Consider the following 15,574-nt stretch of genomic DNA (forward strand, 5'->3'; position numbering starts at 1 on the left):
ACTGGGCATGATACTTTTCACCTCCTTCTCCAATGGGCAGGGTCAGTCACTCAGGTATGATACAGCAGGGCAGGTCCAGCTGAAGGGGAGTTGCTGGGATAGGTTATTTGTGGCATGTACTAGGGCTGACAGGGCGGGCCGGGAAACAGTGCAGGGTGGGTTCTGGTAGGCTGTGTCTGTGCTGCTCAGGGGTGTGATGTTCAGTGCACAGTGCAGGTAGGCAGGAAGAAGGCGGGAGATTGTGATGTGTGGAGCTAAGATGGGTATGGGAACGAGCAGAGAGAGGAGACAGAAACAGGCTAAAAAAACCCAAACAAACAAAAAAGAGTGCTAAGGGAACTTGCCATTGGAGGGAGAGATGAGAGACCAAAAAATGGAGAAAAACAAAAAAGAAAATAACTGAAAATTAGAAAAAAAAAAAGAAAGAAAGAAAAGAAAAGTCCCCAGGGATCCTACTTGGTGTGGCTGCGAAGACTGGGGAAGTGGCTCCCAGGCCAAGAAGTATAGCCTGGCTAGAAAGGGTAGAGGTGTCACACAGTGCCAGACATTTAGGAGCCAGGAAGAGAAGGTAAGTATAGAGAGATGAGAAATGAGAAATAAAGAATGAAAAAAAGGGAAAAAGAAAAAAAAAACAAAGAAAAAAAGAAATGCCCCCAGGGATCCCACTGCGCAGCTGTGCAGACTGAGGAAGTAGCTCTTAAGCTGCACAGTACAGCCTGGCTAGAAGGGGCTCCCAAGCCAAGAAAAGAAAAAGAAAACAAACAAATCAAAACAAACAAAAGCCCCAGGGATCCCACCAGTGTGGTGGTGTGGGCCAGGAAGCAGTTCCACAGTCAAATGGCGATTCACAGCCTTTCAGGAAGAAGCAAAGATGGCACATGGAGCCAGGTATTTGAGAGAAAGGAGGGGGAGGTGGTGAGAGGTATGGAAGAAACCAAAAGAAGTGGAAAAAAGCAACACCAGCAACAAACAAATGGCACTCAGGGAGCCGGCCAGTGTGGGCGGGTGGAATCCAAGCAGTACTGGGCTGAAGTCAGTGCCTCCTGGCCAAGAGACTGTGGCTGCAGGAAGCAGAGGAGACCAACTGGGGGTGAAGAAGGGTGTGCGGTGGGAAAGTGTATATCACTGGTTACCAGTTGTTGTGTCTCCTGCTGGGAGCTCCGTGAAGCTGCTTTCCTGTTCTCCCTGTTCACCAATCTCTGATAGGAGTCCAAGATGGCGAATCCATGCTGTGTTAGCTGATAGGAGGCCTCTGCATTTATCTGTCCTCACTCTCTGTTCTCTGTCAGTTTCTTATTCCATTGGGTGCTTGGCTGAGTTCCTTCTCTCTTCATTTGAGGCTTAGAGTTTCAAGATTGTCTCTGTTTGACTTAGTTTTTTGGGTCTCTGCTGTGGAGGGATGGCGTGGTGCTTCTGTCTATAGCACCATGTTGCTCGGAAGTCCTCTTTTGATTTCTTGACTGCTGCTTCCATGGGTGTTGATTGTGGAGCCAAGTAAAATGAAATCCTTGAAAATTTCAATCTTTTTTTCATTTATCATGCTGTTGCTTATTGGTGGAGTAGTGAGGATTTTTGTTTTCTTTATGTGGAGGTATAATCCATATACTAAGTCATTTTATTTTTTATAAAGTATATGGATAAACTGCTAATTATCCAATTACTGGCATTATATACAATCTCAACAAAAAGGAATATTTCAAGTATTTTCTGGATTCTTCTTTGAAAATTAACTGAAATTGCCCTGAAAACTCTAAATATCATTTGATTAGGATATATGATCGCAGATAAATCTGCTTCTATTTGAATAAAATAATCTTTGGATAAAAACATTTTATGTAAAATGTTTCTATTTACATAAAATAGTCTTTGGATAAAATAAAAACCAGATCAAAATATACAGAACGTGTCTCAAGCTTGTTCTAGAGTCAACAGTGTTAGTTTGAATGAAGTAATGCCTTTAGAAGAGTTTCAATCTGTACTCTAGTTGCCAACTGAGATTTAAGATAAATATTTTCTAGTCTTAAAGAAAAGTCTATTAAGTTTCTTTACGAGAGAATATCCAACAAATATGAAATAGAGCATTGTCTTTTCCATGTGTGTAAGCTCCATAAACTGTATGGCTTTATACAATAAATGTCTAATAAAATCAATTGAATAGGGAGTGGTACCCAAAAATTATATATATATGTGTGTGTGTGTATAAGTACACACACACACACACACACACACACACTCAATTTAGGTTGATATGACAAAATGCAAAAATAAAGAAGAGGAAGAAGATTACTAAATTACAGATACTTTTGTAACATTTCAGTTACATTTTTACTCAGCTATCCAGGCTTAGAGTACCTCAAATTGTATTCAGACTTCAGAGAGCAAGTGCTTAAACTATTTATGATTCACTGTGCTTTGGATTAATAGATGCAAAGCCTCTAAAGATTAAAATTACCATATATGTTAAGTGTCACTATTCTAATCTCCATTTGTGAAGAATTTATCCAAAGGAGATTTGCTGCATTAATTATAATCGTTCTACAGTGCCTACGAAAAGTTGCTGTATTTCTCTTTCTACAGTCTCCATTTTCTATCTGGAACTGGAGGTTTTAGTTTTCACAGTAGGGCTAATTGTTTTGCCAGGAAATCTGAATGCAGAATTTTTTAACTGTTTAGTCTAGTGCCAGGCTCAGGGCAAGGACACAAAATATGGTGACTGCTGTTATTGTTATTTCTGTGTCCCATGTAAATTATTTTTTATTACACTGAGTTTTCACCTTTTAAATAAAAACATTTACATGTATTTACATGTATTGTACTGATAGATTCTTTTGTGAAGGGACAACAACAATAACAAAAAGTCAATCAGAATTTGCACATTCATAGTGGGGCTTCTACAGTAAAAGCAATTATAGTTATTTTATAAGCTATGAATTTCCATAAAGTCTTTATTCTGGTCATCTGACTCTCACCTTGAAACTTGAATGACTGATGTGATTCCTGAAACTGTAAACATAGTATAGCAATTTGTAAAAATAGGACTCAGGAATAAATAATTTATTCTTCTCTGAAGTGAAGCAACTCTGCCAATGCAAGCCTGTACCCTGACAGAAGAGAACTCTGAAAAATGATCACAGAAACCCCTGGGTGAGGAAATCTAGCAGTTAGAAAAGAAGGGCATATGTTTTGAAAAGTGTAGTGAAAAGAAAACTTTTTCTTTTTCTCTCATTCTGTTTCTTCTGTCTCTCTCTTTCATTCTCTTTTTCTGTGTGTCTCTCTCTCTCTCTCCACACACACACAGGTCAGTCAGTTGGATAAAGACTCAAAAAGACAGAAAAGGAGGGCCCTTCCCAACTCATTCTAGGAGACCAGGATTACTCTAATACCAAAATCAAAGACATTATAAGAAAAGAAAACTACAGACCAATACCTCATGAATATAAACACAAAAATTCTCAACCAAATACTAGCAAATCAAATCCAACAACATGTAAGAAGGATTAGAAAAGATGATCAGTGGGATTTATACCAGGAATACAATATTGGTTGAACATCCAAAAATCAATAAATGCAATACACCATAGTAATAGAACACAGGACAAAAACCACATGATCCTCTCGATATATGCAGAAAAAGCATTTGACAAAATTCAACACCCCTTCATGATATAAGGAGCCCTGGTGGTGTGCTAACCAAAAGGTTGGTAGTTTGAATCCACCAGCTGCTCCTTGGAAACCCTATGAGACAGTTCTACTCTGTCCTATAGGGTCGCTAAAAGTCAGAATCGACTTGATGGCAATGGGTTCATCATATAAACACTCAACCAACTAGGAACAGAACCTAAAAAAGGCATCTATGAAAAGCCCACAGTTAACATCATACTGAGGTCCCTGAGTAGCGCAAGTGGTTTGCACTTGACTACTAACCTAAAGGTTGGCAGTTCGAATCCACCCAGAGGTGAAACAGAAGAAAGGCCTGGTGATTTGCTTCCATAAAGATTACAGCCAAGAAAACCCTATAGAGTAGTTCTACTCTGTAACACATGTGGTTGCCCTGAGTCAGAAACGACTTGATGGCAATGGGTTTGGGTTTTTGTTTTTTGTTTTTACAAAGCTTATAAATGTAACATTTAACAATAGTTTGTAATAATCATTTAAATCATCAACTTTTGTACTAGGAAACTATTTGTTACCTTAAGTTTTAAAAACTAGGAACTGACAAATCTTATTTTAATTAATTTCACCTCATAAATATTCTGTGAATCTTTGTTAAGCAGAGATAGTATTTAATTTGTCTCTCTGTACATCAATTTTACTTACTAGATTTTTGACTTTGAGCAAATGACATAACATTTTTGTGCCTCACTTTCCTTGTATATAAAATGGAAAAAATAATACTATCTACCCCATACAGTTGTTATAAGCTCCAATAAAGCAAATATGCATAAAGTGCTTTGAACTTTAACGGGGCATATAGCAAATTAACCACTTACCATTATTATAGTAAAAATTTAAATTGTCCTTAATGGAGTAGACCCAAACACAATATGAATCTTTATTTCTTCCACAACCATGAGGACACAACAAATTATACTAATTTCAGTTTTTTAGAAATATTAATTTTTTTCTCATACTACATGTGAAATTATACATCCCGTTTGATACTAAAAAAAAAAAAATTTTTTCCGAAGACTTTTACCCTGCTTAGTTTGACTCTATGTAGATGTGAAGATAAACAGAAGATATTTATCAAAGGCAGAAATTTTAGCACCAGCATAGCAGACTCCTTTAAATAGATTAAGTAATTTATTTAGTTTTCCCAGACAGGTTCTACTTATTTTCATTCTAATAAAAATAATTAAGGTACCTGACTGTCAAATAAATTATAATGTATTTGAAATAACTAAGTCTTAAGGGCACCAAGAGCCAAAATAATTTATCTAATAATGCTCTGAGAATTTCTCTCAGTCAATAAAGGATGACCCTAATTGAGCTGTTCTCTGTCAAGGTCTATTGTCAAGTGTACAGGGATTCTTAGATGAATAAAATATGTTCTCTTACTGTATTTCTTTCTTTTTTTTTTTTTTTTTTGGTGCATATGCTTCTGTGTTAAGTAAAAGCTAGGATGACTGGCTACATTTAAAATATAACTATATTCCATAATCTAAGAAGAAAAATAATTAAGAAAAATATTCGTTGAATTTGCTCTGGGAAAAAAACCCGACCCAACCCAACCCACTGCCGTTGAGTTGATTCCAACTCATAGCGACCCTATAGGACAGAGTAGAACTGCCTCATAGAGTTTCCAAGGAGTGCCTGGTGAATTTGAACTGCCGACCTTTTTTTAGTTAGATGTAGCTCTTAACCACTACACTGCCAGGGTTAAGCACCCCTAATTACAACCTTCAGTATGGATTACACCTCACCATAAAGAAAACAAAAATCCTCACAACTGGACCAATAAGCAACATCATGATCAATGGAGAAAAGACTGAAGCTGTCAAGGATTTCATTTTACTTGGATCCACAATCAACACCCATGGAAGCAGCGGCCAAGAAATCAACAGATGCATTGCACTGGGCAAATCTGCTGCAAAAGACATCCTTAAAGTGTTGAAAAGCAAAGATGTCACCTTGAAGACTAAGGTGCGCCTGACCCAAGCCATGGTGTTTTCAGTTGCCTCATATGCATGTGAAAGGTGGACAATGAATAAGGAAGACGAAGAAGAACTGATGCCTTTGAATTATGGTGTTGGTGAAGAATATTGAATATACCATGGACTGCCAGAAGAACGAAAAAATCTGTCTTGGAAGGAGTATAACCAGAATGCTCCTTAGAAGCAAGCAGAGCAAGACTATGCCTCACATACTTTGGACATGTTATCAGGAAGAATCAGTCCCTGGAGAAGGACATCATGCTTGGTAAAGTAGAGGGTCAGCAAAAAAGAGGAAGACCCTCAAGGAGATGGGTTGACACAGTGGCTGCAACAATGTGCTCAAGCATAGCAACAACTGTGATTTTGGTGCAGGACCAGGCAGTGTTTTGTTCTGTTGTACATAGGGTGACTATGAGTTGGAACAGACTTGATGGCATCTAACAACAACAACAATTTAGGTCCCTGGGTAGCGCAAACAGTTTCCACTTGACTAACTGAAAGGTTGGTGATTCAAACCAACCCAGAGGCATTGCGGAAGAAAGGCCTGAGATTTACTTCCCAAAAATCTGCCATAGAAACCCTATGGAGTGTAGTTCTACTTTGACACACATGGGGTCACCATGAATCAGCGTCAACTTGATGGCAGCTAGTTTTTTAATTTAGATATAGTCTTATCATCATTTGGTTTTTCCCATACTTTCTATGGTTTATGTATTAACTGAAAGGGAAGTGGTGACCTTTTTGGCATCTCAAAAATTGATGGCAGGTTCCAGTACAATAATAATACCTAATAATATTTTATAACTTATACATAGTTTCATATGCACCATCCCATTTGGTCTTCACAACACTCCACAAAGGTGGTATAACAATGTATGACTATGCAGGTTGTACACCAAGAGGCATTATTTAAATTGGTGGCATAGTGGTTAAGAGCTTGACTGCTAACCAAAAGGTCCGCTGTTTGAATCCACCAGCTGCTCCTTGGAAACCTTATGGAGCAAGTTCTATTCTGTCCTATAGGGTCACTATGAGTTGGAATTGACTCGATGACAATGGGTTTGGTTAGTTATAGATTTTTATATTTATTATTACAATTTCTCAGCAGATAGCAGTATATATCTGGAGGAAGTGGACTCTCTGCCCCCGCCCCCCCACCGCCGCCCTAATTCCAACAAAGACATCAGAGAGACTAGTTGGGGGGTAATTTATTACCTTCCCCTTTATGAATGGGCCTCACAGAGGTGAAGCAACTGATCCAGGATTCCTGATACTCAAGGCAGAAACACAGGATTTTCCTTTCTTGAATCAGTTTAGCTAAATACCCTCAGATGAGAAAACATAATTCACATGCATAGAGCCTTCTACGGTAAGAAAAGGCCAGTAGGCTACGACCTGTGTGCTATTTCAGAAGGTTCCTTAGTTCTAAGGAAGAAGATCTTAAAAGCCGCACATTCCCTGGTACAAGGTGTTGTGCTCCTGCCTGTGCCCCCTCTTCATCTCCACAAACCATCAACAGTAACTAAAGGCAGGTGCTGGATTTGAGGGTACACAGCTTTCTCTCAAGTGCAGTGTTTTGAATCGTGGTTAAATCCTAAGAGACAAGAAAACTATGACAATACAAACCGTCACCTCGAAAGTATGCTGAGGTATGCAAAATCGAGAGCTGCCTGAAGGAGGGCAACTGCTGCCCCTATGACAGCACAATTTCAAAATCCAAAAAGCTCTAAACAAAAGTTTTATCATAACTCACTTGGTGGCAACATTCAGACAGCCCTGAACCCACTACACAGCAAAACTGCATGTGACTAATGTGAAGCCTTTTATGGTCCTTATTTTTAACTCTTTGTATGAATGCTCACACGATTCACTAAAGAAATGCTAGTATTATCTGATTATTGGGGGTCACATCCGACCCCACTAAGCTATTATAATATTTATAGTATATGTTACATATTAAACAAGCAAAAAAAAGAGTCAAACCTGTTGCCGTGGAGTCAATTCCAACTCACAGCAACCAATTATAAGCCATATTTGCCATAAATATAAGTGACTGCCAAGTCTAAGAGCCTCTCTTTATAAGCTACACATAGAGAACTTTGAGAGTTAACAGACTGAAGATTAAGCCTCAGACTTACTCACGGATTCCTGATTCAGTAGATCTAGTATGGAGCCCAACAATTTGTACTACTACTAAGCCCTCAGGTGATGGTGATGGTGATGGTGATGGTGGTGATGCCCTTCCTCAGACAACATTTTCATTAGCACTTGATGAAGGTAGGGCAGGGAGGCAGACTCTAAACTAGAAAACCATTTCACAATGAGATAAAGTTAAAGCCTGGGACTCCTCACAAGACACTTGATTTGAAGGTGCTAAAAACTTAAGGCCTTGTATTCTATATTTTTAATCATAATGGTGTCCTGGCTGTTTGTATATAGGAAGCTCCTATGTCCTTTAAAGCTTAAAGTATTCCTGTCAAATGTGACTATTAATCTTGGAGTTATGCATATAATTGCTTGTGACAGAAATGTGCATTTTCTGTCATTTCACTTGTATATGAAGCTTTTGGGTTCTTTTGCTAGCCAGAAAAGCATCAAGAGGCTGTCTTCTCTTCCTTCAGATTGAATTGCAATCTAATTTGTGTCTCTAAGAGATTCATTTCTTAAAGCAATGCAAATGAGAGATTTCACTTCAATATCCCTTCTGTCATGTCTTTTTAAAATATTGTGCTTTCAAAGTTGCCAGTTAAAGAAGCAATATTTTAAAAAAACAATCTGGAACTATAATAGGACAATATGAAATCCCCACAACACACTACATGGGATCTACAAGGAACTCATTCTATCAGCCCTAAACAAAGTTCTTACCTGCATAAGTTGCTGCTTCAGCTTCTGTATTTCTGAAATGTTCAGCTCACTGAATAAGTCAGAGACGGGGTGCAGAGACTCTCCTTTTCTTAAGGTGGGAGTCCGATAATCTCCATTCAGTTTCACAAGAGGCCCATGGATGTGCCCATTCATTTTGTCATCGTTGTTGGGCTCACTCCCGTCCTCAGCAAACTTGAGTCCATCGACTGAGATGCTGATGTGGTTATCATTGAGGGTGATGTACTGGGAGAGCTCCTTCCGCAAGTTGTTCTTTTGCTCCCTTTCATTTTTTAAGGTCTCAAGGGCTTCTTCCAGCTGGTGCTCAGCGATCTCCTTCAACCGGATGGCATCTTCCAGCTGGCTGTTCAGCAGCACTGTCTCCTCCTCAAATCGCTTAATCTCATGCTTTAAGCCTTCATATTCAACCTGAATCAGATAGGATAAAGAAGATTCATAAAACTAAAATTTGGGTCTTACAAAACTGTCATTAAACACTCTAGTGGACCTAATAATAATTTTAAAAATTGGCACATAAGTCTAAAAATATATCATAAAAAAAAGCATATCATATAGTCTTAGGATAACACTGAATGGTTTCTTTAGAAAAAAATAAATATTTAACACGTACGTAAAGAACGCTAGAAATCACCTTTTTCAAACTATATGTGTTTCAATGATATTACTAAATAAAATTCAATTCTTAATAGAGATGAAAAAGGAATCATCTGTTTTAGTATTTCTTTTATGGGGTTCAGTGGTCAAAAGGGGGCACTGTTTGCCTAATAAATCAAGAATATTTTTGCAATAATTTATTCAGAATATTCAAAATCTAAGAAAAGATTTTATCATAACTATTTTGTTTTATTTCATTACTAATAAGGAGGAAATTTTTATATCCAGAGATAAATTAGTTAAAAGATCACAATAAGAACATAACCTCAATAAAATGTTTGAGAGTAGGATGAGGAAGCAAAAAATATTTTTATGTGCTTAAGGAAAGAATCTGGAAGAAAAGTTACAAATTATCCAATAACAACACACACACACACACACACACACATATATATATAGCTATCAATGTAATAGTCTTTGGAATTATAATCAAATTAAGAGCCTGCTCAAACACCTTCTTGGTCAGGAAAGCTTCGGTGGGATTGCTTACTTTTGTGTGGACTTTCTCACCATGGTCTTGTAACTCCCACCCAGGTGATTGGGCGGGACTGTGTGATAGGGTAATTGTGGTCCACCACAGGGATTGGTCAGTTTTGCCTTAAGAGAGAGCCAATTCCAGAGCAGAGAGGAGGATCCTACCACCATTAAGGAAGAACAGCCAGGAGGAGAGAGTGTGTCCTTTAGACCCGGGATCCCTGTGCTGAGAGAAACGCCTGGAAGCAGGAGATTGAGAGAGAGAGAGAGAGACACAGAGAGCAAGCTGTAACCCTGAAGACGGGGAGAAGCGGTGGCAGGAGAGACCTGGCAGCAGGAGATGGTGTGGTGGGCTTCCCAGCCCATGGAGAGAGAAAGCTGAGTGGTTTTGGGGAGATGCCTAGGGCCAGAAAGAGGCGTGCCTGTAAGCACAGTTGGGAAGAGGCTGTCCTGATGGAAGAACTGTATTCTGAGTGTTCCTGAGCCTGAATTGTAACTTACTTCCCTAATAAACCCCATAATCGTAAGTATAGTCTGTGAGTTGTGTGTGGCCATTGCAATGAATTACCGAATCCAGCAGAGAAGTAGAGAGTGCTGTGCAAGGGACGGTTGGTGTCAGAATTAGTAAAGATGGTGGAAAGAGGGGGCTTGTCTGGCCTCCACCTCATGGGGGTCAGCCTTGCTCTGTTGCTCTTGGTTCTCCTTCTCCCTTGTGGGGTTGAAGGAGGTCAGACACTGCCTCTAAGCTGTTTTTATAAAAGCCCACAGATGAACAGGATCTATCCTCTGACCCGACATGCCTCCTGGGGGGTCTTCTCCATGGCACTTACCACAGGCCGCCTTTTATAAATATTTTATCTCCACAACTACACTATAATATCTTTAGAGACAGGAAGTACTTGTGATTCACTAGGTGTTCCATTACAGTGCTTCAATGTTCCTTCATAGTTTTTCAGCAGAATTCTATTCTTCAATAAGCTTTTGCTGAATAAACAAACTGATGAATGAAGAACTAGAAAAAGTCACATAATAAACTCATTATGATATTAGATACTGTTATGGGTTGAACTGTGTCCCCCAAAAATGTGTGTCAACTTGAATAGGCCATGATTCCCAGTATTGTGTGATTGTCCACCATTTTGTCATTTGATGTGATTTTCCTATGTGTTGTAAATCCTACCTCTATGATGTTAATGAGGCAGGATTAGAGGCAGTCATATTAATGAGGCAAGATGCAATCTACAAGATTACATTGTATCTTGCGTCAATTTCTTTTGAGATATAAAAGAGAAGTGGGCAGAGCAACAGGGGGAACTCATACCATCAAGAAAGCAGCGCTGGGAGCAGACCAACCCCTTTGGACCTGGCGTTCCTGTGCTGAGAAGCTCCTAGACCAAGGGAAGACTGATGACAAGGACCTTGCCCCAGAACCCACAGAGACAGAAAGCCTTCCCCTAGAGCTGGCACCCTGAATTTGGACTTCTAACCTCCTAAACTGTGACAGAATAAATTTCTGTTCGTTAAAGCCATCCACTTGTGGTGTTTCTGTTACAGCAACACTAGATAACTAAGACAAATGCTAATATAAATTATGTATCTAGTATTATATTTATTTTATTTATATCAGTTTAAACTTAAATTTTAAAAAAGATCTTTTTTAAAACTGAATAGGAATCACAGACCATCTTATATATCTGTCTGTCTGTCTTCACATATTCTCAATGCAATGGCTTGTCTTCAAAAGGTTAAGATATCAATTTTGGATATGGGTTTAGTTAGGATGTAGGTTTGGCTGATGTAACAGAGACCTAAATATGAGTGATCTGGCCAAGACACAAGTTTGTTTCTGACTCATAACAGTATGGAGGTAGATAATCAATGGCCAGTAGGGAATCTCTGCTCCATGACATCATCCAGGAACAAGGCTCTTTGTTGCACTGCCATTCCTACTCTAATCCATGTGATCTAAGGTGGCCTGCCATCCTGATCATGTTCCAAGCAGTGGGATGAAGTGAGGGGCGCACCTCTTCCCTTTAATAAGATATCTCAAAGTTGCCCATATCCGTTCTTCTCATCTCCAAGTGGCCAGTACTAGTCACATGACACTTAGTGGCAAGAAGGTAAAGAAATACAGTCTTTACTCTGGGTAGTCTTATATCCAGTTAAAAATTAGTTAATAGTTTGGGAAAAGTGAACAAAGGATATTGATGGAGAACCAGCAAATTCTGCCATAAAAGACCATTGGAATTTCATCATGTCTATGATAGAATCACTCAAAATAGTCAAATCATGGAGACGTGTATATTATTTACAATAATAATTATAAAGTACTAATTGTTTCACTCAAATATACCTTTGAATAAATAAAAGAAGTGAAAAATAACAAATCTATCCATGGCATACTACCAATAGTTGTCTTCTAAATGTATTCAAAAGGGAATTCCTGAGTTTCATAACAACAGTCATCTATCAACTATCTATCAACTCAAGGTCATGGGTACTTCATAGGAGAATAAATTGCTCTTTGGGGAAAACGCGTAACTGGGCACTTTAACCAGCATGACATGGACATAGATATATATTTTAAATTCCCATTCCTTGTTACCTATATGAAATATGGAATAGCTTCACAGCCCTTGGCTACCCGCTACCCCAAACTGATCTGTTCCTGTGTCTGCTTTCTGTACCCTAATGGGCTCCCTGGGAAAATACATGTTCCAATGTCCTTTCCATCAGTTCAAACATCAAATGCTTTCAGAACAGAGATCACAAAATAGTAGCTTCTACATATTTTGTATTTGGGATCACAAATAAAAATTGGTAATGGTTAACTATACACTATTGTCATCAAGTTGATTCTGACTCATAGTGACCCTTATAGGACCGAGTAGAACTGCCCCGTAGGGTTTCCAAGGCCGCAGTCTTTACGGAAACAGACTGCCACATCTTTCTCCCACTGAGTGGCTGGTGGGTTCAAACCACTGATCTTTCTATTACCAGCCGAGCACTTAATGACTGCACCACCAGGGCTGCATGGTTAACAAACTAATGTTAAATTTTAGTTTCCTCTCTAAGTGGAAGTGTGAATGTAAGAGAATGAAATAAGTTCATCCATTCTTTCAATAAGTATTTATTTAATGCCTACTGTGTGCCAGGCCCTGTTCAAGGTGCTTTATCTTAGTGAAGGGAAATGGAAAATAAACAAACTAAAAAATAGTATATAGGGAGTAATGGGTGCTATGTAAACAATCATTATTTGCAAATAATCAATCAATAGTTAAAAGATACACAAAACTTTAGAAGGGAAAAATCTTCTAGTTCTTTGAACTAAGCATTTAATAATGTTAGTAGCTTAGCTGTTTTGAGAAACATCAAACAAGGCTAGAGAAGTATACTATGAAAAGGGAGTTTCAATCTAAACCAACATTCAGACCAATTTTTGTGAATGAATGCCAGTCATCTTTATCTCCTGAAAACAATCTGTGGTATTTGTACATAAAATATTATACATAATATTTCATTAATTAGAAAGAGTGTGGTTTTCTTTTTAATATGCTTCCCAGAAACTTGTTAAAATAAGAAAATTTTTATAAAATTTTTTATTTAACTTTTATAAATAAAGGCCAACAGTAGGGGGAAAAATGGCATTTCCTTAATTAGGAGAGATTTGTGGCACTTCAGTGTACCAATTTGTCATGGAATAAGCCAGAATGGCCCTAATGACTTCACAGTAATTCATTAGACACTTAATTGAGAAAATTACCACACTGCATCCAAAAAAATAAAATTAAACTAAAGAGTTGTGTAAATTTCCCCATTTGTTAAGAACTGCTGAGTTAACCATTTGTTCCCCATGTTTCAATTACTGGTGGAAGGGGCAGGTAAACTGTAAAGAGTAATCAGTCTGACTGACAATACAAATTCCCAGAGAAACAGCACCTGGGTTAATGAATACTCACAGGATACTTTGGTAGGCTTTCAAGAATACCTAATACTGGCGGTAATTAACCTCCTAAGTAAATTAGTCTACCACATGCATTCATGGAAGACTCTACACGAAGGCTGTCTGGTTGCAGGCTATGGGAAAGAGTCCTGCCCATGCAGAGAGCAGTGAGGATTTGTATGAATCAGGAAGTAATGACCACTTTAAATATTCACACTTCAGTAAATTTGTTCCAAGTTCTCTAAGTTCTTTACTAGGGACAAAAAAAAAAACCCACCACCAACAAAAAATTTTCTTATTTTAACAAGTTTCTGGGAAGTATATTAAAAAAGAAAAACACACACACAAAATATTCTTCTAAGCCTAATTTCCTTTACCGTGAGCTCAGTCATCCAGCCAAATCAAGACCTGGATACCTGTGGTTCTGCCAGCCCTCAGCACACACAGTGTCAGTGACTCAGCGCTTAAAAGGGAAGGAGTGAGGTGAAACACTTGAGGGATATATTCTGGTAACCTTTTTTTATAATGGCCTAAAACTATCCTCTATACTCTTTAGTAGGCCTCTTATTCTCCATCACTCCAAAGGTGGGGGTTAGTGGCAGTGATCAAAAATCAAATTTCAGTTCTGTCAGTACATGGATTTTTTTCTCTTCTAGGTTTTTCCTTTCCCCTCACTCTTAGCCCTTATATATAAACACCCATAATAGTTTTGGACATAGACGCCTGACTTGGGAAGGAAGTAGAAGTAGAAGCGTATATCTGGACTGGTCTCTAAGTTTACTGAGGGCAAGTACAAAACAAGTTCATAGGCCCAGAATTCTAAGTAGAAGTTGTTAAGTTAAATTTGGGCCAATACATTTTACTTACTCCTAAAATAAATTAACACAGAACTAAAGTATAAAATAAAATTCTTCTTACCAATAAAGTTTTATTGTAAACCATATATAGCTATCAATTTCCTTCTAAATTTTAACAAAAATAGGAGAGTTGAGGAATTTCGTCACATAACTTTTGTGTAGAGAAGATTAAGGAGTTATAGCAAAAGTGGACAAATTCCTTCCTGAATGTCTTAGTTATCTAGTGCTGCTATAACAGAAATACCACAAGTGGATGACTTTAACAAACGGAAATTTATTTTCTCACAGTTTAGGAGACTGGAAGTCCAAATTCAGGGTGCCGGCTCTAGGGGAAGGCTTTCTCTGTCAGCTCTGGAGGAATGCTCTTGTCTTTTCTGAGCTTCTGCTCCTGGGCAATCTTCATGTGGCTTGGCATCTCTCTCTCCCCATCTCTGCTAGCTCGCTTGCTTGTTTAATCTCTTTCGCATCACAAAAGAGATTGACTCAAGATACACCTACACTAATCCTGCCTCATTAGCATAACAGAGACAACTCATTCCCAAATGGAATTAAACCACAGGCATAGAGATTAGGAATTACAACACATTTCTTTGGGGGACACAATAGAATCCATAACACTGAGGTATAAAGATTTAACCTTAATAGCCAGAATATGCCTCCATCTGGAGTGTACCTCAAGAGAACTCCTTAAACCTTACCTGGTTCTGCTTTAATGTGGACACCAGCTTCTGCAATGTGATATTTTCTTCTTCCAGTTCAGTGTAGTCCTGAAGGAGTCGTGCCTCCCGGAATTTATATTCTCGGATTTCATCCTTCATTCGTATTCTCTGTAGTTCCAACATCTCATTATTCTAAAACAATAGAATAAATAATTAATACTAAATTTTCCTATTCTAGATTTTACGAAGTGTAGATAAAATCTTGGTAGTTAAAACGTAATAATAAAAACACTTCACAGAGTGTAAATCGGTGCAACCATTTTTGAAGGGCAATCTAATACTATCTGTCAAAAGTTCAAAAGCACATACACATGACCCAGCAATTCCACTTCTAAAAATCATTCTTAAAGATATTCTCATAGATGTAAACGAGATGAAAAATAAATC

At 38.2% G+C, this 15,574-nt stretch overlaps 1 protein-coding gene across 1 annotated transcript in view; it reads right to left on the minus strand.

The window, feature by feature from the left end:
* Positions 1-15,315, minus strand: part of BICD1 (BICD cargo adaptor 1) — a 75,810-nt gene extending 60,495 nt beyond the window's left edge. The window contains exons 1-2 of the mRNA XM_023725208.1: positions 15,167-15,315; positions 8,523-8,948 (exon numbers count right to left, since the gene is read on the minus strand). Of these exons, the coding sequence (XP_023580976.1) occupies positions 8,523-8,948; positions 15,167-15,310 (570 nt within the window). The 5' untranslated portion in view covers positions 15,311-15,315. The remainder of the gene's footprint in view (positions 1-8,522; positions 8,949-15,166) is intronic.
* Between the last annotated feature and the right edge of the window lie 259 nt (positions 15,316-15,574).

The sequence above is a fragment of the Trichechus manatus genome, unplaced genomic scaffold (assembly GCF_000243295.1).
Source record: "Trichechus manatus latirostris isolate Lorelei unplaced genomic scaffold, TriManLat1.0 scaffold00292, whole genome shotgun sequence".
In the NCBI taxonomy this organism is placed as follows: domain Eukaryota; kingdom Metazoa; phylum Chordata; class Mammalia; order Sirenia; family Trichechidae; genus Trichechus; species Trichechus manatus.